We start from the raw sequence: 21,956 nt of genomic DNA, 5'->3' as shown, positions 1-21,956 counted from the left end.
ACCATCATTACCAGGACCATCATCTAATCAACATTTGGGAATGGCCGATACACAAAATCAAGTAGAAATTCCTAAGTTATTCCTTTCTAGTACATCTACTAAGAAAAGTGATAGAGGGAACTCTGAAGAATCGAAGGATCTATCAAGAAAGCTCAAAAGAACTCTAGGCAGTTCTGGGACTTCATCTCCAGAACCAAAATTAAAAAGTCCTGGAGTAGATGATGAAGATGAATTAAGTGATACTTCTCTAGATTTACCAGATGAATACTTCAAGAAAGCTGTAATGCTTAATATAAACCCATTTGATCCATTTCCTGAAATTGATACAACAGCTTTTGCAACTGGTGTAGGTAAAAGTGGGGATAAAGATATAGATCTAACAGGTAAATTAGAGAGAAAAAAAGTTAACACTAAGTTGAGTGGAGGAGATCCAGTAGAAAGTGAAACTGAGGAAGATAGTAGCCATGGAAGAGATGTTTTACTTAAATTACCTAGTAATCTAGAAGTACCAAATATGAAGTCAAGTAGTCCCAAAAAAAGTGATAAAAGTAAAAGACAAAAAAAAACACCGAAAAAGAAAGACTAGCACGATGGTAAATATTTGATTTGGGGTAAACTGAATGATAATAAATTATATTAATGGAAATTAAGTCTAATAAGTGAAATGGTGAAGTATTTGATTATAACAACTTAGTTTTTATGTTGGGAACTATAGTGAATTTTACAATGATATATTAGCTAATGAAAGTCTTGAATTATTAAAAAGCTTATTTTAAATGATTAGAAAATTCTGAAGTTCAGGAATTATTACTCAGATACTAAGATATCTTAATGAAAATATTATTTATAGAAGTTAAATAATAAGCATAACATTTGAAAAGTATAGCTAAAAATATAATTTATTTAGATAGTTACTCAAATTTGTATTTTATTACTAGTACATAATAATTGAAGTTTGTATGTATTGTATTGATATCTGATTATGTATATAGTTATCTCAGGAATATTCTAATAAAAAGAATTGTATAATTTAGCTACTAAACAAAATAATTGTTTTTTTAATTGAAAATATACTATGGTCAACTTTACATTAATATAAGGATTCATATTCTTTTTCTATTTATTACTAGTATTAAATTTCAATTTTTTATTATGAATTCTTTGCAAATTGAAATAATATATATAATACTCATTGCATTACTAGTGATATGCAATCATGTATTTTTACAAATGTGAAATTACTAGGTAACTTACCACTACCAATAAATTCTGTATAACCACCACTACATAAACTTAGTAAACTTTTAGTCAAATATGGTACACTGTATACCACTCCTAATTCATCAGTTAAACTCGTAAACTTTCTTTTCAATACTTTTTCATTTGGTATCCAATAAATATCTGTATTTGTATAACATTTCCATGAGACAAACTTAGGATTATTAATAGATTTTATATTTTCTTTTTTATAATTTTCCAATTTAAAATTTTGTTTTGTTGAATATTTACTTAATCCAGATTGATTTATTATAGTATTTTTATTTTCATAATTCTGTTCTATATTATTTTTTCTTTCATCAATATATGTTTCACAAGTAAATAAATTAGTTCTAGTAATATAATGACCAGTTTTTTTTTTCTTAATAGGAGATAATGCTGAATTCCAAAATTTTTCAATATTTTTTGGTTTATTAGTCCTATTTAGATTTGTATTGTTATTATAATCAATAATTCTCTGATATTCATTACTATCTTGTAAAATGTAGGATTCATCAAATCTAGAGGAGTTTAATAAATGGTCGGAATGTACTTCATTATCAATATACCCAAACTTTGCCTTAGATAAATAAAAAGTAGTTAGAAATAGTATTAAGGCAGTTAATTGTAGGTTCATTTGAATAAATCTGATTATTTGCAGCCAGAATCAATATGAAAATCCAATTTTTCTCCAGAATATATCCATATAATAGGAGACAGTAGATATCTCTTTATATTATGTAAAGATATTCTTAATTATTTTGAAATTTGTTTTTTTATACATTAAAAGTTATACGAATTACTTGACATAATGGCGCTATAATTTGCATGCACAGGAGTACTACAAATATAAATTTCATATTCCACATAACTATCGAGTATTCATAATAGTGTAAATATGTAGAAAATAAAAAGTACAAATAAAATTGGTTAATAGAGAATATTTATATCTGAATATAAAGATGAGAGGTCTTTATAGTTATGATACTGCTACTGGGGAAATTTATTCAGGTTTGTCTAAAGGTAATAGTAAACACGAATATTTTACATGGAATCTTTATGTAATATTTTTTTTTATTGGGATTATCTGGGGTTGGATGATTATATATGCATTATTTATGTACAAAATGGTTCCTTTGTTAGGATCTAATGATATATATATAAGTGAGGCAGAATTTGATGAAATTTTAGCTTCATTTGGATACAACATTGGTCAATTAGGATTTTCAATTGCTACATTTTGCAGGCAACAATCTAGACCATCATTAAATAATATATCAGTAAGAACAGCATTAGCAAATCAAATATTAATCCAAAGGTATATGGCAAGGAATTCTTTAGAACAAGTAATGGTACTTAGTATACCAGTAACTAAATTAGATTATACTCAGCAAATAAATAATATAATTAAAAGAGGTGTAAGCTTTTTACAAAAATTGATACCCAGTAATATACCATACAATGAACAACCTGGCCCTCTATCTCCTGATCCTCCTCCACTATATAAATCACAACGTGAAAGTATAACAACAAATGAATTAATACAGTCAATAAATAGTACATCAAGTACATTTCTTGCAGCAAATTACTTATGTAATATTAATACTAAAAGTTTAATTAGTGAGAGTCAAGAAATATCAATACAATTATTTGAAATAGTTCAACCAATAAAGCTATTTAGAAAAAGTACACAAGGGGAGTATTATAATATAAGGAGATCAATTTTATATAAATTAAAATCAATTTGTATAGTTCACTACATTATAATAGGTACAATTCCCATAATATGCTTATTAGTAACATTTCTGGGTACAATAGATGTTTTTCAAAGGAGGAAACGAATATCTATAGAGAGAAATTGTAAAAAAAACCTTTATAAGTTAATTAGAAATATCAAAAAAATTGATGAGTTTAATATTAATATTTTAAAGGAGAAGTTTTTACCGGTTTGTGAGTTGTATAAAATAATATATGATATATGTATTCATGAATTTATATATATAAAAGAAGAAAATAGAGAGGATATGAAATTATATGACTTAAATGGACATATTTCTAATATAGCAATAGAAATCTGTAAAATAATAGATGAATTTATTAATTGTGTTTCTATAGGTATTGAATATTGTACTATATTTAATACGGTTGATGGTATAGATAAACTTGATACTGATATTTGTAGATATAATGAATGTATTGCAAAAATATCAGACATTATATTTAATCAGAATATAAGGGGAAAAGATGATTTTTATGTAATATCAGAAAATATGCAAAATGAAATACCATTACTTGGTAATCCAAAGGAATTTTATAAATTAATTAATATAGTTTCAAACATAATACCAGAATCTAAGTATTTATTTTGGAGTATTGAGAATATATCGAATAGATGTTTTATTCCAAGATCAATGATGAATTCTATAGGTGAACTAGTACCCCCAATTAATAGGGTATTAGATACATTTTTAGATAATTTAGCTAATAATGATATAGAAGGTTTGAAATTTTTAAGTTGTTGTAGTATGCATAGTACAGATAAGAAAAAATTACCACAGTTCCTTATTATTGATATTTTAAGGAGGAAGAATGGATATAATAAATATAAAATTCCTCAAATTCATAATAAGTCTTCTTTAGGATTTTCTTTGCCAGAGACTAAAAATACAATGGTTAATTATATTAATTATTTATATTGTGATAGAGTGTGTAGTTTTGTTTTTGGTGGAAAAATGTCAGTATATATGAATACTTCACTAGATAGTGAATTTCTTGGAAATACTATAATATTACCAATATGTTATAATTCTATTGAATTACCAGAAGTTAATGAGGAGAGTTTAGAGAATCAAATGGCAGTTTATTATTGTGGTCTATCATGGATTGATGAGAATACAGTAAAAAGCTTTGTGAATATAAATAAAAATAAGATAATACTAGAAAAGATTGATTTCTTTTATTTTAATATGAATAATAATTTATCTTCATTATTTGTAGAAAAACAAGGTATCTGGATTTTTGGATTTGTAACATTTAAAAAAATTCAAAGTGAATATCCTAATATGACAAGTAAGATATTTAATAAATATAATCAAATTCACGAAAATTTGAAATCTGAAATTATAATTTTAGATATTTCAGATACTCAGTTGTTTAACTGTATTGGAAAGTATGAAAGCCCTATTTCAATATTTGAGTTATCTGAGATTATTAGATACAATACAAGTAAAGGTAACAATGTTTTTCAACAGAATACACTTTCTAATTTTTATTACAGTAAAATAGAGGATAGATTGGTAAATCATAATAATATTGGAACATGTATAATAAAGGGAGATAATAACAAGCTATATGATATTGAGGTATTAAATGATCCTATTAACAAAATAACATATGAAAGTTTAACTCAAAAAAAGTTAAAGAATGAGGATATAAATATAGATAATATTCATAAATCTGATTTGGTCAACATTAATGACAAGTCTTATCTGGAACTTGTAGACTTGACTAACTTAATGATTCAGATTCAACATGAACCTGAAATTCAAACAAATTATAGTGACTTAGAACTTTCTAAAAATGAAGAAATAGAATTACCACTTATTTGGCAAAATATAGATATATTAGGCTTGGAATATAAAGAGTTAACTAATCTTGCTAAATATATCTTAATGTATAGATGGAATAAAATATTAGATAATAAATCAGAATTAAATGAAGATATTCTAAAGTGGAATATAAATACTACAACAATAGAAAATTTTGTTATCATTCTCGATAAATACTATCATAAAAAAAATGCATTTCATAATTTATATCATGCCGTTACTGTTGCGTTGGTACTTAATCAATGGCTTGATGATGAATCAATTTGTTTACTTTTTAATTCATTTGAAGCTTATTGTTTAGTTATTGCAGCCTTAGGTCATGATATTGATCATCCTGGAGTAAATAATGAATTTCTCCATAAATTACAAGACAAATTTATTAGTGAAAATTATATAAATAATATATTATCAACACTTGAAATATATAATGGATATTCTACACTAGAAAATCATCATTCAGCACTATTATTAACTATATTAAATTCAGAATCTTGTAATATTATACCTCCAAAGAATTCACCATATTATTTAATTGCAAAAAGAATAATTACAAGAGCAATTATGTATACTGATATGGCTTTCCATAATATTTTGATTGAAGCTATTCAGGATTTTATAGGTTTATATACACACTACCTTCAAAAAGATAATCAGGATAGTACATATCAAAGTATTTCAATTGATATTGGTATTCAATTACCTAACTCTAGCTTTTATAACCAAAAAATTACCTATGATTCCTATATATTTACAAAAAAACAATTATATGAAATTACACTACTACATGCTGCTGATATTTCAAATCCTCTATTAAATTATGATATATATAAAAAGTGGACTGTTCTTATTTTCGAAGAAATTGAACAGCAAATTAATTTAGAGAAATCTCTTGGATTAAATGATAAAACAGGTGAAATAGACTTAGGTACAATGCAAATTGGCTTTATAGATGCAATATGTTCACCTTTTTTCACTTTAATGAATAATATTAGTCCCAATATATTTAAGAAATCAATACAAAATTTGGAATTAAATAGACAACATTTTTTGCAGACAGAATAAAGAAGTACATTAAACTAATTATATGATAAATTAGATAATAAAGGAGGTATCAAAGTTAAAATATTTTAAATATATAGATCTAAATATATAATAGTACTTAATTACTTATTATTTACTAAATATTTAAAAATGGATAGCCAGTAGAGTACATTAATATATACGAAATTTAGCTAAATTTTTTTTTTGGAATTAGTCTTAGAGTGAAATTTTACCAATGATTTAATACGAGCTAAGAGTGATGCAAATTATTAGATACAGCGCCATATGTGTGCTGAGGTACACTCAAGAATATTTGAGATATTTAAAGTATTAAATAGGAATAATGGGTAGTTTATATACACAAATGTCGAATATAAATACTTTGTGAGATTAACTTACTAATTAGGTATTATTAACTTTTCATTATTGCAAAATGGAGAGCCTTTTTAATAAGAATGGATTGCAATCTATTAATCCAAAATCAGTGTCAGAAAATGACATGGATAATGAGAAATCAATTATAAGTCCACCAAACAGAAGTAGATTACTAATTTTAAAGGATGAATTGGTTACAAAAAAAGCAGATAAAAATAATACTAGTAAGTTAATAGGTAAAAAAGATGAGTTGTCTAATATTCACAATATAGGAGATCAAAAGAAATTAATGGCTACAAAAATAACACCAGTAGGTGAAAAAGATAGTAAAGTTAGCTTAAGTAGATCAAAAAATACAGTAATACCTATATTAAGTTCATCAAAAGCTGTAAATAATAGAAATATGTTAGCTAGTACAAGATCTGAGATAAGTTCTAAACCTTTAGATTATATTAAAGATAGACCTAAAACTATAGAATCTAAAAAATACTTTTCAATATCTAAGGGTACTTCAAATTTAAAAGATAATTCTAAAGATATTAATGAAGTCTTTGTAAATCCAAAAGCTAATTTATATGGTCATGAGTCTGCGACTAACAATACTGATCCTATAATAATAGAAGATTTAGTTGATGAACTGGAAGATAAGGCTAGAAATTATTTTATATTGTTTACTAAAGAACGTAAAGCCAGGGAAAAGTTGGAACGACAGAGTTATTGGTTACAAGAAGAAAATAAAACTTTGCAAGATACAATAAGGAATCAAATACAGTGTATAAATTCATTACAAGAAAAGTTGGTTGATTTACGTGGTGATCCAAATAGTTTAACAGAAACGATTGAAAGGATTGATATGCTATATACTCAATTGGATACTTTAATACAAGCATTTGCTGGAGTTTGTAGTTATGTTACATTCCATGAACCAATGGATAGGAGTGAAATTTTGGAATTAATTTTAGAATATTTACATCCATGTCGTGGGTTAGATATTCGATTAAATTCTTTATATGGATCAATATATTATTTTAAGTTGGGTATAGTTAAGGAATTACCACCACCAGTTGAACCTCCTCCAAAAATTCCTGGTTATGATACATGGGAACCACCAAAAATTGAAATTTCTAAGGATAATAAAGATACTGATAATCCATTAGTCTCATCATCAAATCAAGCTAATGTACCAAAAAAAGATAGTACCACCATTGAATCTAGTCCGACACCAAAATCTCCTTTATCACCAATACCTAACTTGGATTTAATAAATAAAAAGTTAAGTTTAGATAATATAGAATTGACGGTATATAATAAAGGATCGCTTAACCCTATTATACCAAAAGACTCATTACATTTAAAGGGGGATCCAGGGGTGAAATTAAAAGGGTTTCAAATAAAGATAAATTCAATACAGAATATAGGAAATTCATATGAAAATAGTAGATTATATATTGTTATAAGGAATGATAATGAATCTAGTATTCAAGCAAAAGATTATAAAGGTAGAAGATCGGAATATCTAAATGTTAAGGATAAAGGTGACGGTACATTTGCTATTGATTCTGAAATATTACTTGATATTGATCAATTGCCACCAAAAGGTCCTGGAGTATTACCAAAATATGTTATTGATTTATGGGATGAGTCGGACAATAGTAAACCAATAGGTACTGCTACAAAAACATTTATTGATCCAATTACACTAGTTGAAAATTATGCATGGGAAATTTTAAATACAAAAAATAAAGTTGTAGGAGTTGCATATGTATCTATCATTCCAAAGCCAGTAAATTCTATGCTCCCAGCAGGGCGTTATATAATTGCAAAAGCTGCAAAATCAAAATCCAAAACAAAATCAGATCTGGAGGCTGATAATTCTGTTAAAAATGAGAATTTAGATAATGGTATCAATCATACTAAAAATTTAGTCAAACCAGTGACACCAATAAAAAGTAAATTATCTAAAGAAATAAATTTATTAAAAGAAAAATCTCCAGTGAAGGATGATACATTTCAAACAGTAAAATTACATCATATAGTGAAGAATGATTCAAATAAAACACGAACTAATTTACCATCTCAAGATGAAATAAAGCCTATTCGTGAGATTCCTACTAATACTATACCTAACAAGGCTGTCTTAAATGAGACAAGCAACGAATTATCTCCAAAAGTAAAAGATATTAAAAGTCCTCCAATTCCACCTCCTAAAAAGGTCTCATCGCCATTGATAAAAAGTAAAAGTATAGAAGTAGATAACTCGTCATTACCTCCAGAAAATGTCAAAGAATCACCTATTGAAAGTATTAAAAAATCAGAGTCCATTACATTAAAGGAAAGTATAAATAAAAAAGACTCAGTAGTTAAGATAGAAAAGTCAATACCCAAAGATTTAACCTCTATATCAAAAGAGTTACCCAAATTAAAGAGCTCAATAGCAGTATCGGAGACAAATACTTCAGAATCACATACAAGTGTAAATTTAGAATCAGTTTCCAAACCATCAACATCGACAAATTTATCAAATGATAAACCAGAATTAAATAAATCAATTTCTAGAAAGTATACGGAGCCAATAAAGTCTGAACCATCAATAGAATCTAAAGCATTAATAGAGTCAAAATCCATAAAGCAATTAAAATCTTTATCAACAAAGAAAAGTATTGATATGAACAAATCTGAAAGTTTAAAAGAATCTGTTTTAGGTTCACAAAAAATATTACCTAAAAAATCAATTAAAGAAGTACAAACAGCTATTAAACAGGAACCTCAGCAACCCAAATTTTTGCCAGTATCACCACCACCTTTAATAAAGAAAGCATTAATAGATGGAAAGACTCCTTTATTGATAAAGCCTAAAGTACCAGCGCACTTGATTGTAAAAAAGAAGCAAGAATTAATTACAATTAAACCTAAAGGATCAGTGCTTCTACCTCATCCAAATGATACAAATCAACCAAGTAAAATTCATTATGAAAAAACGATACCTATTAAAGTACCTACTAATATAAAACCGAAAATATTACCAAAAATAAAGATAACCCCAAAACCATTACCAAAATAATTTAAAATTTCATAAAAGTAGGGTAAAGTGATCATAATTCATTGTATTCTAAAAAAAATGTCTATATAAGTCGAAATTATTTGTAGAGAAAAAAGTCTAATAATAAATTCTCTTAAGGTAAATAAATGTACATCTGATTGTCTAATGTATCTTGTTGTAAATATTCTCGCTGTACTAATAAATCTAATTTTGAAATTATTTCTTGAGTTACCTGTTTTTTAATTGTAGCTGAAGGTTCATAATTTTCACTATTTTGGAATAAGTTATCAATAACATATTGAATAATATCCTTTTTATTTTCTTTATTTTTAAACTTCATATAGCGGATAATAATTGCTTCTATTCTATGTTGTCTATTTTCGAGACTAACAGACTTTAATTCAAGTGCTGTACTTTTCATGCTATTTTTAATTTTCAAACTCTTATTATCTTTGCCTTCTTTATTTTCATCTTCTTTATCTAACATTTCGTGTTCTTCATTCAAATCACAATTTTCAAACATATGTAAATTATTACTAATACAATTATATGGTTGACTTACTGAGTAAATTAAAACGAAATCTCCCATTTCATATTTATGATTTGTATATAAACTTCTTAATTTGAGTGTGAATTCTTCATTAAATTTATAAATAGCATCTTTTTTAAAATCTTCAGAATTATTAGTATCCTTTATATTGATTAATATTGGAGGTAATAATATCTCATCATTCTTAATTTGTTCATCATTTACATAAGTTCCCCCACTTCTAAATTTATTTAAATACAATTTTGAAGTTTTTAGTAAGCCACGCAAATGTCGAATCAATAATTTCTCTTCCTCTTCTGGAATTATTATACTGTCTTTTTCATTTAAATTTAATAATATTAAAGCTTGCTGTAATGTAGTAATAATTTCAATTTTAAAATAATCAAAATTATTTTTTCCCAAATCCGATTTTATACATTGGTCAAAAATCTTCATTTCAATTGTAGCAATTCCTAATATAGAGGACCATTGAATGTTTCTACCATTATATACTAATTTATAAAATGTCTCAAATTTACTAAGAGTAGAAATTAAATAATTTGAATCTTCTCCATTATTTCTTAATATTTTATCAATAGATATATACTGTGATGGTATTGGCCAGTTAGATGATGCAATTACATGTATTCTATAATTTAATATATCAGACTTAAAACATTTAGTTAAATTGTCATTCCTTTCTATTTTTCTATATTTTCTAACTGGAATCCTCTCATTTTCATCATTATTATCACTAATATTATATCCAATATAATCACATTTTAACCAGGAATCCACACTTTTTACTATGATATCATTGTCTTCTAAGTCTATCATATCTTTATATTTTAAGAAAAATTTAAATAAACCAGAAGATGTAACATAATCTTTTAACATAAAATTTAGTTTACCAATAAATCCAATACCACATTCCTTGTATAATTGTTCAAGGAAATATATTTCTAATATTGGTAATTTCTGATTATTAATATCATCTATATAATTGTCAACTTTGTCATAATTAATATCAAAATTATTCCTATTCATGATTATATTTTTCTTATTAAAGTCATCTCTTAAAATTATGTAATTATTTAATAATCTCTGCATCCAATATTTCCTACAATAAACCTCAAAATCATCTTTAGAGTTAGAGAAACGGAATAGTAATATTACATCATTAATTTTATTCTTTGTACTAATATATGACTCATCACATAATATTTCTTTTTCAATTTCTGCTGTATTCCATAAAGATATATCCATATTTTGTATATTTACAGCACAACTTTTTTTTTGCTCTATATCCATGTAATATTCCAATAATGAGTTATGTAAGAATAGTGCAAGATTGTGGGCTAAATATTGAGATATTCCATCATCTAAATTCATAATATAATTCCATGAGTCATTTATACATGAGTAATGAATATCTTCATCTTTACAAAGTGAAATTCCCCATATCTTCTCCACATTCTTATATAAATGTGCTAATAAAGTTATCATTTCCAAACATAATTTAATATCTACATCAGCATTAAAATCAGTATCCAATGATGTGTTGCAAATTTTTCTTCCCATTTCAATTAAAGCTCTATTCATTTCTTTCTTTAATATATTCAATTTTCCTACTTTCTTAAAAGTCAAATATAAAATAGAAAATGCATCAGTATCAACATTATCTATTAAGTAACATAAAGGATTTTTGTAAATATAACTGTTGTTTGTATTAAAATTATTATTTACAACAACATTATGCTTATCTTCAAATATCTTTATTAAGTCACAAGGAATAAGTGTATTTATTAAAATTACATATATATCTTTTACTGAATTCTGGATTTCATCTTTTACAAGGTAGTATTTTACTTTGTTTAAATTTATTAATGAATATTCAATTTCTTCTAAAGTCTGTATAGTATTACTATGATTGTTATTTTTACAACCCAATAAATTCATTTCAAATTGGCAAACTCTATCAACAAATCTGATATATTCACAAAATCTCATTTCCTTTAGTTTTATATTCATTTTAGATTTGTAATATAGTTCAGTCATTATTTTATATAATGGAGTAAATTTAGGTATAAAGAAACCTAGTTTTACTAGTAAATCATAAATATTCCTAATACAAATAAACGATTTAAGCTGATTTAAAGATATAATTTCACCTTTTAATCCATTTATAAATATATCACGATAATTATTGATTGTACTTATTATAGTTGCTATAATTCCAATAAGGCATGCTGAATAATCAAAGTTACCTGGACATTTATTAATTATCCTTGAAAAACATATATCCCCTATATCACTAATTTTAGAAATCCCCAATAATCTAGAATTAAATCGTACATACATACAGTCTAAGTATAAGAATACATTACATAACAAATCCATAGATTTGAGATGGTGTTGCCATACTCTCATTAATATATCCAAAAAATCTTTGGATAGTATCTTAAAATCTTTATCATATTCCATTCCAATTAACTTATTTAAAAAGTCTTCAATTCTTCCCTTTTCTTTGTAAATATTTCCATTTATATTCTTTACTAGATCATGATTCAAAATTAGTTTTGTATTATTGGCTATTGCTATATTACATTCATCTTCCAATAATTCCAGTAAATCACTATATCTTCCATAGCTACAAATATTTATTACAGTTCTATAGATACTTTCTAATAAAATTCCATTTGGACTTCTATTATTTCCATTGTCATTTGGATAGTTTATATCCAATATTAAAATAGTCTTTAAAAATTGACGAATTTGTTCTATTGACTTGATTCTATCGTCTCTCTGTATTTTACTTATTTTGGTTTCCTGATTTTCATCTATCATATGATTTAACTATCGGATTTCCAAATGTCCCCTAGTTACTTATATATAGTTCCTCTATTTTAAAAGTACAATTAAAAAGAAAAAAAAACCGAATATTTCCCGCCTATTAAATACCCCTCAATTATTCTAAGTGAAATTTTGTAGAAATCTAGATTTCCCTAAATTTATGAAGTTATACTCAAATTTGCATATCTAGTTATATATATCTTTTACAGTCATGTAAATAAGAGTTATGGAGCAACTTGAAGTAGTTATTAAAAATGATACATCTGTAACATTTTTTCGACGAAATCATATTTTGGATAGAGGAGATTGGGTATATCATCCTCCAGAATCAATAATACCAGGGAAACGGATATTTTATGCATGTGCAAATACAACATCTCAACCAGTAAAGCGGTGTGTTGTTCAATATTCCGCAATTATTGAAGGTATAGAGTATGTAATTAAATATGAATATGAGTCTGAAATTCTTGGTGTTGGTGAAGTACTTTTACAAATTGGTACAATAGGAAAAGATGATATATTTATTGAAGGTAGCTCTGAGACGCCAATAAACCTTTTTAAATATCTGAGAGCTGATAGAGCTGATAGTTATAATTCTCGTAACTTATTTTCATTAGAATTATACAATGATACTCAGAAATCATCTAGACGAATAATAACTAGGGCAACTTTAAGTGAAACTGAATTAGGATCTAATTATATTCAGCAATTAAAAAAAGATGATAGATTTCATAAAATTAATAATAAAAAAGATATAAAATTTTATCATAGATTAAATATGGGTAATGATTGGTATAGAAGACTAAGAAAATGTCCAAGATCTTTATATATTCGTATTGTTAACTGTACTAATTATAACTTGCATTTAGTTTTATCTCCTTTTAAGAAAGGAAATTCCAAAAATTTAGTGAAAAGTCGTACTTTACCATCTACAACTTTCTCATCTGCTATAGTCCCAAGTATTCATCTATCTGATTGTACTGATGATACTATTTCACATGGTCCAAATGCTCCATTTTCACTTAGTAATTTGATTTTTGGTGGTCAATGGATAGAATTTCCTCCCGAAGTGATTGAATCAAATAGTTTTGCTGAATTTGGTGCTGGATGTGATTCTTTTTTCTCTTTAGATTTTAGAGGTATAATCTTATATCGTATTTTTGGATATGCAGGGAAAATAAAGTTTTCATGGGAGTTTCCATTAGGACTAAATCCTCATCTATTTTGTGATGGATTTCATAATCTTAAGCTTTTTATTGTATCATGTCACTATGAAAATCTAAATGATGGAAAAGTAATATTTCATGTTATAGATCCTGAAAATCTACCTTTAATTAGAATTGTTTCAGCAAAAGTTATTTTTTCAGAAAATATTTTAATAAATTCAAATAAATCTGTAAATAATTTATCAGATATAATGAAAGATATACCTAATGGAAGTTCAAAATGTGAAGATATTGATGATAATATGACTCCTAAAAATGAAATTGAACAAAAAGTTCTTTTAAATAAAGCGTCCAAATCTTTAGAAATTGATCAATTATATAGTCCTACATTTCCACCTATTACAAATCTAGATAAATTTAAGGATATTACAAAATACATATTGGAATATACTAAAGATCAGAAAATATCTTTAAATAATGATTTACAAGCTGAATACTATATAATTGATTTAGAAAGTCCTAGAGTCCTCTTTTCGTTTTTGATTGCAAGTAATGTTATAAATATACATTCAAAATATCCTGGAAGTGTTGATTCTCTATTACTTTTACTTGAGTGGAATATTGGATGTGAACTATTTAAGCGTGTATGGGGGCCTGATGAACGTGTCATTTTACAATCTAGCCTTATTGGAGGAATTGATGACTCTGATATTATTTTAAATAGTACTCTTCGTAAATCTTTCCAAACTAATAAAGTTTTTCAACGATGTTTCCCATCTAATACCAATATCCAAATGAATATTGTATCACTTAATATATATAATCAAGACTTATTAACAGCAAAGAATTCATTTTCTCCTGTAACTATAGCATTATCTTGTCAACAATTGCTTTCTGAAATAATGGTACCATACTTAATGCATATCTTGAAATCATCAAACCAACATACAAGTGAAAAATCTTCGATTGCATCTACATCTTCAAAACTTTCAAGTTCTACTAATGCCTATCAGCCATTAGTGGAAAGTGAACACTTCTGGAAATATTGTAATGTGAAATCAAGTACTTTAAAGCTACTAGCAACAAATGAGTCTAATTCTAAATCCTATATCGGTATAATGGATTTCGAAGGTATGGTTAATTTCATGTTATATCACTGGAGTGATACTTTCAATGCACACTTTACTCAAAAACTAACTAAATTTAAATCTACGCATATTACTATAGATAATATTATTGAGACATTACAACATGTAAGCTTACTGTGGGCTAATAAGGAATTTGATAAATTTGAAAATATCCAATTTGTTCAAGAATTTCTTGATATTGGGATAATTTTCAGTGAAATAATTGAAGGAAAGGATAGTATGACTTTATATTTATTAAGTAAATTAAAGATGATGTTAAGTGGAAATGTCATGTAATTGCGTGGTATTTACTATATGCATGCATGCATACCATTACACTTAATTTTAGTTTATGAATTAGGATCTTAAAATTTAATTATATATTATAGTTTTAATATTATTACTTAATTCCCCTAAAGTTTAAAAAGGTAATACTTAGGAAAAGAGATAAATAGGGGATGACTTCAGCAATGTTCTAAGAAAAAAGAAAAAAAAGATATCACATTCTCTTACTACCATGATAACCTTTAATTTTTCTTGGCATTTGTAATTCCTGAAAAGATTAAAGGGAGAAAGATAAATTAGATTTGAAAAAGTATATAATTACAAAAACTTACAGGTTCTGGAGTGAATACCCAAGTAATTATTAGTTTCAGTATTTTATAAATAAGATATCCTGGAATAACTAAGTAGATATACCACGCATATTTGGAAAATATGGAAAGTAATGCAACAATAGTATTTACAATAAATATATCTTGGTAAATTGAGTATCCAGCACCAACTTTGAGACGGGAAATAATTCCAGAATAAGTTACTACATATATTACTGCAATGACTGAAATACCAATAAAATCCCAACTTTTATAATAAGATAAGCTGTAAAGTCTCTTAAATAAGAAGTGAAATAAAATACAAGATGATAAGATTATTAAATATATAATTCTATATTTTGAAGCTTCCTTTGCAATTTTCTTTGCTGATTGACCTGCCATATTCCTATATTTTAATTTTAGATAAAATAATAATAATAATAATAATAATAAAAAGGAAAAGTTACGAAATTAAACGTCAATTATAGTAAACACTCTCCTACAGCGCCACATTTGGATTATTATTACTAATTTGAAAAGATTCATTACAAATAATGAGAATTATAAGAGCAGCTAAACATATCAGGCAATATGGTGAGAAATTTAGATATGAATTACGTGTAGAGAATATAAATGTTATTTTACTTGAAGAGTGTGAAATAAAAATAGATTGGATTAGAGGGCCAAAGAGAACGTCTGGAAAGGAAAGCGTTTTATGTGTCAATGGTAGTACAATACATCCATTTTATGAATCATTAGTATTAATTGTAACTTTATTTCGAAATTTACCACAAAAATCTGGAAGACTTACTTCTAAAGGGAGTGATGAGTATCTTCCAAAAGATTCAAGACTAATTATATATGCAAAATACAAGGATAATCCAATAGCAGTAGTAATTGGCGAAGTTCCTTTAGAACTATCTTCATTTGTAAATAATTATAAAAGATTAGATTCTAAACTAATAAGCCCCACAAGAGTTGAGATTCCACTGATTAAATGTTCAGATCCAAATGCTTATATAGAATTTTACATAAATTGCATATCATTAGGCCAAATATCAGATGATTTTGATGATACAGCATCAATGATGTCTGGTTTTACCACTGTAACTAATGAAACATTACTAATAGGTGCTCTTAATACTCCAGATACTGGAAATACAACTATTCAAATGGAAAATTTTAAACCAAAATATATTTCAACTACAAATTCAATAAGTAAAAACTCATCTTCTAATATAATAACAGAAATAAAAGAATCAATAAATGAATCTGCATTAGGTATACCTATGTTTTCAATTAATGAAGAAACAGAAATAGAGAACCATTTAAATAAAGAAGCAGAAGAAAGAACTGAGACTGAATCAATTATTAATGAAAATGATATAACTTGTAAATTTCAAGCTCAGCCTATGATCATGTATAAAACTACACAACCTTATTATTCAAATCCTGTTATAAACTCTAATAACATCATGAATACTTCTATAAATCAAGATATGAGAAATCCAAATATAATAAATAATTTAAATAGTTACAATGGTCCTGAAAAAAATATAATTATGGGTGATTATTGTCATGATTCAAATATAATCTCAAAAGGGATAGATATTAACATAAATTCTGCAACTGATTCTTCACCTTCATCTAAAGAATTGTTAATTCAAAGGCTACAAATGGGACAAGAAGAATATAGAAGAAAATTGGAAGAATGTAATGTGGAAATTAATTCACTAAATCAACAATTACAAATATATATTGAGCGAGAGAAATCTTGGAAACAAAGAGAGAGTGATTTAATGAAGGAAATACAACAGCTAAGAGTAGAAACAAATCTTGGAAATGAATTATATAAATCTAAATCCGAAATATCAGGAGATATACAAAATTTCGATTCTAAAAATCAAAAATTTGTTAATTTTAATGATTATTGCTTACTTCAACAAGAAGTTAGCGAACTTACTGCAATCCGTGATGAATTGAGAAGACTAAGAGAAGCAGATAAATATGTTTATGAAAGACATATTAAGCAATTAGAAGATCAAATGGAAGATTTACTCAAACAATTGTCACAAATACAACAAACCCAAAAAAGTGACCATATTCAAGATGAAGTAGAAGCAGAATTCTTTTCACAAAATGGTAATTCAAGTTTTTTTGCAACTGCAACAAGTCAAACTATTGATTATAATACTGGAGGAACCAATTATTGTGAAAGTTCTCAAACAAACTTTTTAGGAAAAAAGTCCAATACTATTGTTGATAATAAATTATTTGATATTACTAATGATAATAATCAATATTCTAAAAGTATAGATACATCAAAAAATAATAAATATGAGATAGATGAAATAGAAAAAGAGCTAATAAAAACAAAATTAACATTAGCACAAACTGAAACAGCATATCAAGTAGAAATTAATAACCTTAAAACTAAATTAGAGAGACAAAGAAAGCAATTGTTAGCATATAGTTTATATGTAGGTAATTTGGAAGTAATAAATGCAAACTTAAAATATGGTACTAATAGTATTATTTCATCTAATCAATTTATTGAAAATAATTATGATCAAAGTATTGAATCTAATTATAATATAAATGAAATTCACAAGAAAGGGAAGATATCAAGTAACTTCAGAATAAAATCTAATTACTCTCTATATTCATATTTAAAAAACATGAAATTTAGATTAAAATAACTTCTCAAATAAAACTAATATTCAATATGATTTTATTATATATCTTAATATTATAAAATAAATTAGTCAAATATTTCATATAAATATTTTAAAGCTTAATGAAAATAATTAACTAATCACTAGTTATTCCAGTCGAAGGTGTATTATAAAGCGAATCACAAATATTATTTGTATTGCCAATATTCAATTTATTTAATCTAGTATTCGGTTTTGTAGATTTACTTGTTATCCAAGATAATATATCTTGAAGTAAATCAAAATATCCCACTTCTCTTGTTAATACATGCCACATATTATTAGAAGTTATTGGCCATAATGCAAAATTAGATTTTTGTATCTTTATATCATTCATTGATGATCCTCTATTATTAGAAAAGTTCTCATCAGTATATTCCTTATACATACTCTGTAAAGTATTTATTGTATTTCTGCTCCCATCGAAATCAGTTAATGAATCATGTACACAGTGGCATATAAGTAAAGGTATGTGTAATGGATAAAAACATAACTTTGCTTGTACTAATTTCACAAATTCTAACAATGTCCTACACATTAAAGCTTTTACTCTCTTATTATATGTTAGTGGATCATCTCTAGAAAATGAAAATATATGTTCACAAACTGGATTAGAACTATGAGATCCAACTTGTAAATTTGGTAGAAAATAACTAGCCAATGGTAATAAGGGTAATAATAATCTATTTGAAAATTTCCTTTGAACCTTCTCAAGACTTAACATTGGTGATAATAAAATACCACAACATATTCGTGATGAAAAACATGATAAAAATGATGAGGATAAGGATGAAGATTTTCCTAAAGTTTCCCCTATTATTTCAAATATCCTCAAAACTAATGCACCGCCCATTGATATCCCACAAAGAATAAATTCTTCACCGAATGTCCTCTCAATTAAACAATTTCTTGAGTTACAATGGCAACAAATCCTATTATTTAAGGGTATATAATTTTTAGAATTTGTCATATTTGTTAAATTTGACACATATTCACCTTTATATAAATTATTTGTATCATTAGTATTCCAAGTAAAAGATACAATATCAAATTTGTCATAGTTTTCACTTGTACTCTCAAGATTACTATCTAAATTATTATATCTAATTATTTCCATTTGAAGCATCTGAATGATAGAATAAGAACAGTTATCTAAATCTTCAATATTATATCTTACACCCTGAGAAAATCCATGACCTTCTATATCTAACATAATTACATCATATCCATTAAGATTCAATTGTTCAATATAACTATTTTTATATGTAGTTGTATATTTGCAATTACTCAATGGATTTATAGGTAATGAAATTTTATTTATTGATAAATCATCTTTTGTTTGTTTTTGTTTATTTTTCTCATTACTTATACTATTTATTTTTTTTATTTGAGAATTCTCAGAATCTTTTTCTTTATTATTTAACTCTAAATTTAAAAATTCAGCTAATGAATGGCTTGAATAACCATGAGATAAAACAGCTGTTCCCTTTCTTTCCTGTAGGTTATTTGTCTTAAAAGTATGATAACATAATCTTAATCCCCCCCCTCTATCACTTGTGAATATACATGATGTAAATATTCTATCTGAACAATAGTAAAAAGGGAGTACTAAATTACCTGCAATAAACTCCTCCATTCAAATTATTAAAATAATTTTTTTTTTTTTAATTTAAATCCTCCCAAATATTTATAAACAAGATTGAATATAAATTTTTAGTATCACTCCAGCTCAAAATTTGTTAATATTATAATAAACTTTAATTATCCCCAATTATACCGCTATATTAATAGTTTTTATAGTTTAGACTCTAATTCGTAATAACATTTATTATGTATAAGGAAATATATAACCATACTTTTATACCATATTACCAAAAAATAAAAAAAGTTATAATTCTTAAAATTATAGGGAATTATTAATAATAAGATATAATTATATACTTAAATTATTCCTGAAATATATATTCAAGTTAATATAAATAAATTTATTATATTAAGCTTGTAGATAAAATATTACTCCACATTTTTAGTATATCTTTAATATTTATCTTAATTATTTATATAAAAATATCCACTCTCTACAGATATATAATTTTTTTAGTTAAGATTATATTTATAATTAATGTAATATTTAAAAACTCTAGGAAGTGTATAAAATAGAAACTAATGTCCTTATGATTTCAGTTAGAACTAAATTAGGATATTAATTTGACTCTTACAAATTCTATAAAGGTAATTCTATATATATATAAGTCATTAAATAATATTTTGATATTTAAGTATAAATAATTATTAAATTTAAACAGACTAGACAGACATATTAAAAGAAAATAATAAGTAATATTATAAAAGTATGATATTAAAGAAATCTAATAAATCTAAAAAACCTTTAAAATCAAATTGATTAAATTTTTTAAAACTATAATAATTACTATGAAAATTTTGGAAGATGATACAGATAATATTTATTGGAGATATTGCAAAACAATTATAAATCTATAATTTGAAAATATTAGATATATAATTTATATATTAATATTAATATATCTGAAAATTCCAAGAATGACTAAAAATATTGAGTATTAATACAATTAAGAAGATCTAAATATCCACTCTAATTTGGCTAGAAATATGAATAGGAAATAATGGTTGTATAGCATTTGATGGGAAATTTGGAGATTCCCATATATTTTAAGATGATATTAAAATGAATGCACACTAAGTGGCAAGTTATAGTACTAGTACTAGTTGTCAATATATTCCAGAAAGTAGGCACTTAAATAAAAATTATATACGTCTAGGTCTTCAAAAATTGTCACCCTTTGATGAAGTGTATGTAACTATCCGTCCGGTGCTGTCTCTTAAGTCTGGGCGCAACGCACATTATACAGTCAAAAATTGAACATATTATTTTGTATATAGTGATGGACTTATCTTTAAATTTGTAGGCTAATAATGTCAGCTTACGATCAAAAAAAACCTCTTGAGGGTGAAACAGCTGAGGGTACTTCATTTGAAAGTTCTACTCTTCAAATATCTGGAAATACACAAAGTTCAAGTCCTTGTAATGAAAGTGGCCATGTTGAATCTAATGTTCCATTATTAATGAACCATAACTTTAGTCGTATAAACGAGAATAATACAAACTTACATATAATATCAAACTCATCAACCTACGATCAAGTACAGAATCTTGCATCCTTAAATTCACTTCAAAATATGGGGTTGAATCCTCTGCAACAACAGCAGATGTTATTTTTGCATGCCCTTCAACAACACAAACAACAACAAAATCAACAACAACAATCCCAGATACAATCACAACTTTCACATATTTCTCAACAAGTGCAAGTACAGCAAACAAATCAACAATCACAAATATATCAGCAAAGTCAACAAATACAATCAAAAGTAAATAATTCAAATAATCATTCTCCCCAGCAGTTACCTCAACAGTCGCAACAAATACTACAACTTCAACCATTTCAGTTACATTCACAGCAAAATTTAGGATCACCACAACTACAACAACTACAATTTCAATTACAACAACTTCAACAACAACAAAATCAACAAAATCAACAAAATCAACAAAATCAACAAAATCAACAAAATCAACAAAATCAACAAAATCAACAAAATCAACAACAACA

At 25.8% G+C, this 21,956-nt stretch overlaps 10 protein-coding genes across 10 annotated transcripts in view; 6 read left to right on the top strand and 4 right to left on the bottom strand.

Annotated features, from left to right (window-relative positions):
* Positions 1-40: 40 nt before the first annotated feature.
* Positions 41-586, top strand: cand_018310 (uncharacterized protein; the record flags this gene model as incomplete). The annotated part of the gene is made up of 1 exon (XM_067212065.1): positions 41-586. One exon carries the CDS (start codon positions 41-43, stop codon positions 584-586), a length of 546 nt encoding a protein of 181 aa, XP_067067204.1.
* A 603-nt stretch (positions 587-1,189) lies between these two features.
* Positions 1,190-1,894, bottom strand: cand_018300 (uncharacterized protein; the record flags this gene model as incomplete). Its single annotated transcript, XM_067212064.1, has 1 exon — positions 1,190-1,894. The coding sequence occupies one exon, from the start codon at positions 1,892-1,894 to the stop codon at positions 1,190-1,192; it is 705 nt and encodes a 234-aa protein (XP_067067203.1).
* Positions 1,895-2,219: 325 nt separating this feature from the next.
* Positions 2,220-5,927, top strand: cand_018290 (3 5-cyclic nucleotide phosphodiesterase domain-containing protein; the record flags this gene model as incomplete). The annotated part of the gene is made up of 1 exon (XM_067212063.1): positions 2,220-5,927. The coding sequence occupies one exon, from the start codon at positions 2,220-2,222 to the stop codon at positions 5,925-5,927; it is 3,708 nt and encodes a 1,235-aa protein (XP_067067202.1).
* A 412-nt stretch (positions 5,928-6,339) lies between these two features.
* Positions 6,340-9,342, top strand: cand_018280 (uncharacterized protein; the record flags this gene model as incomplete). Its single annotated transcript, XM_067212062.1, is given in 2 exon segments — positions 6,340-6,505; positions 6,518-9,342. 2 exon segments carry the CDS (start codon positions 6,340-6,342, stop codon positions 9,340-9,342), a joined length of 2,991 nt encoding a protein of 996 aa, XP_067067201.1.
* Positions 9,343-9,454: 112 nt separating this feature from the next.
* cand_018270 (uncharacterized protein) lies at positions 9,455-12,697 on the bottom strand (the record flags this gene model as incomplete). Its single annotated transcript, XM_067212061.1, has 1 exon — positions 9,455-12,697. One exon carries the CDS (start codon positions 12,695-12,697, stop codon positions 9,455-9,457), a length of 3,243 nt encoding a protein of 1,080 aa, XP_067067200.1.
* Positions 12,698-12,929: 232 nt separating this feature from the next.
* On the top strand, positions 12,930-15,293 carry cand_018260 (uncharacterized protein; the record flags this gene model as incomplete). The annotated part of the gene is made up of 1 exon (XM_067212060.1): positions 12,930-15,293. One exon carries the CDS (start codon positions 12,930-12,932, stop codon positions 15,291-15,293), a length of 2,364 nt encoding a protein of 787 aa, XP_067067199.1.
* A 202-nt stretch (positions 15,294-15,495) lies between these two features.
* cand_018250 (uncharacterized protein) lies at positions 15,496-15,991 on the bottom strand (the record flags this gene model as incomplete). The annotated part of the gene is made up of 2 exons (XM_067212059.1): positions 15,496-15,549; positions 15,614-15,991. The coding sequence occupies 2 exons, from the start codon at positions 15,989-15,991 to the stop codon at positions 15,496-15,498; spliced, it is 432 nt and encodes a 143-aa protein (XP_067067198.1).
* A 152-nt stretch (positions 15,992-16,143) lies between these two features.
* On the top strand, positions 16,144-18,288 carry cand_018240 (uncharacterized protein; the record flags this gene model as incomplete). The annotated part of the gene is made up of 1 exon (XM_067212058.1): positions 16,144-18,288. The coding sequence occupies one exon, from the start codon at positions 16,144-16,146 to the stop codon at positions 18,286-18,288; it is 2,145 nt and encodes a 714-aa protein (XP_067067197.1).
* A 112-nt stretch (positions 18,289-18,400) lies between these two features.
* On the bottom strand, positions 18,401-19,939 carry cand_018230 (uncharacterized protein; the record flags this gene model as incomplete). Its single annotated transcript, XM_067212057.1, has 1 exon — positions 18,401-19,939. One exon carries the CDS (start codon positions 19,937-19,939, stop codon positions 18,401-18,403), a length of 1,539 nt encoding a protein of 512 aa, XP_067067196.1.
* Positions 19,940-21,258: 1,319 nt separating this feature from the next.
* cand_018220 (uncharacterized protein) overlaps positions 21,259-21,956 on the top strand; it is a gene marked incomplete at both ends in the record, with an annotated part of 4,120 nt that continues 3,422 nt past the window's right edge. The window contains one exon of the mRNA XM_067212056.1: positions 21,259-21,714. Coding sequence (XP_067067195.1) covers positions 21,259-21,714 — 456 coding nt within the window. The remainder of the gene's footprint in view (positions 21,715-21,956) is intronic.

The sequence above is a fragment of the Cryptosporidium andersoni genome (genome assembly GCF_001865355.1).
Source record: "Cryptosporidium andersoni isolate 30847 chromosome Unknown contig_63, whole genome shotgun sequence".
NCBI classification, from domain to species: Eukaryota; Apicomplexa; class Conoidasida; order Eucoccidiorida; family Cryptosporidiidae; genus Cryptosporidium; species Cryptosporidium andersoni.
The sequence above is the reverse complement of the archived record's forward strand: the minus strand, read 5'-3'. Positions and strand labels throughout refer to the sequence as shown.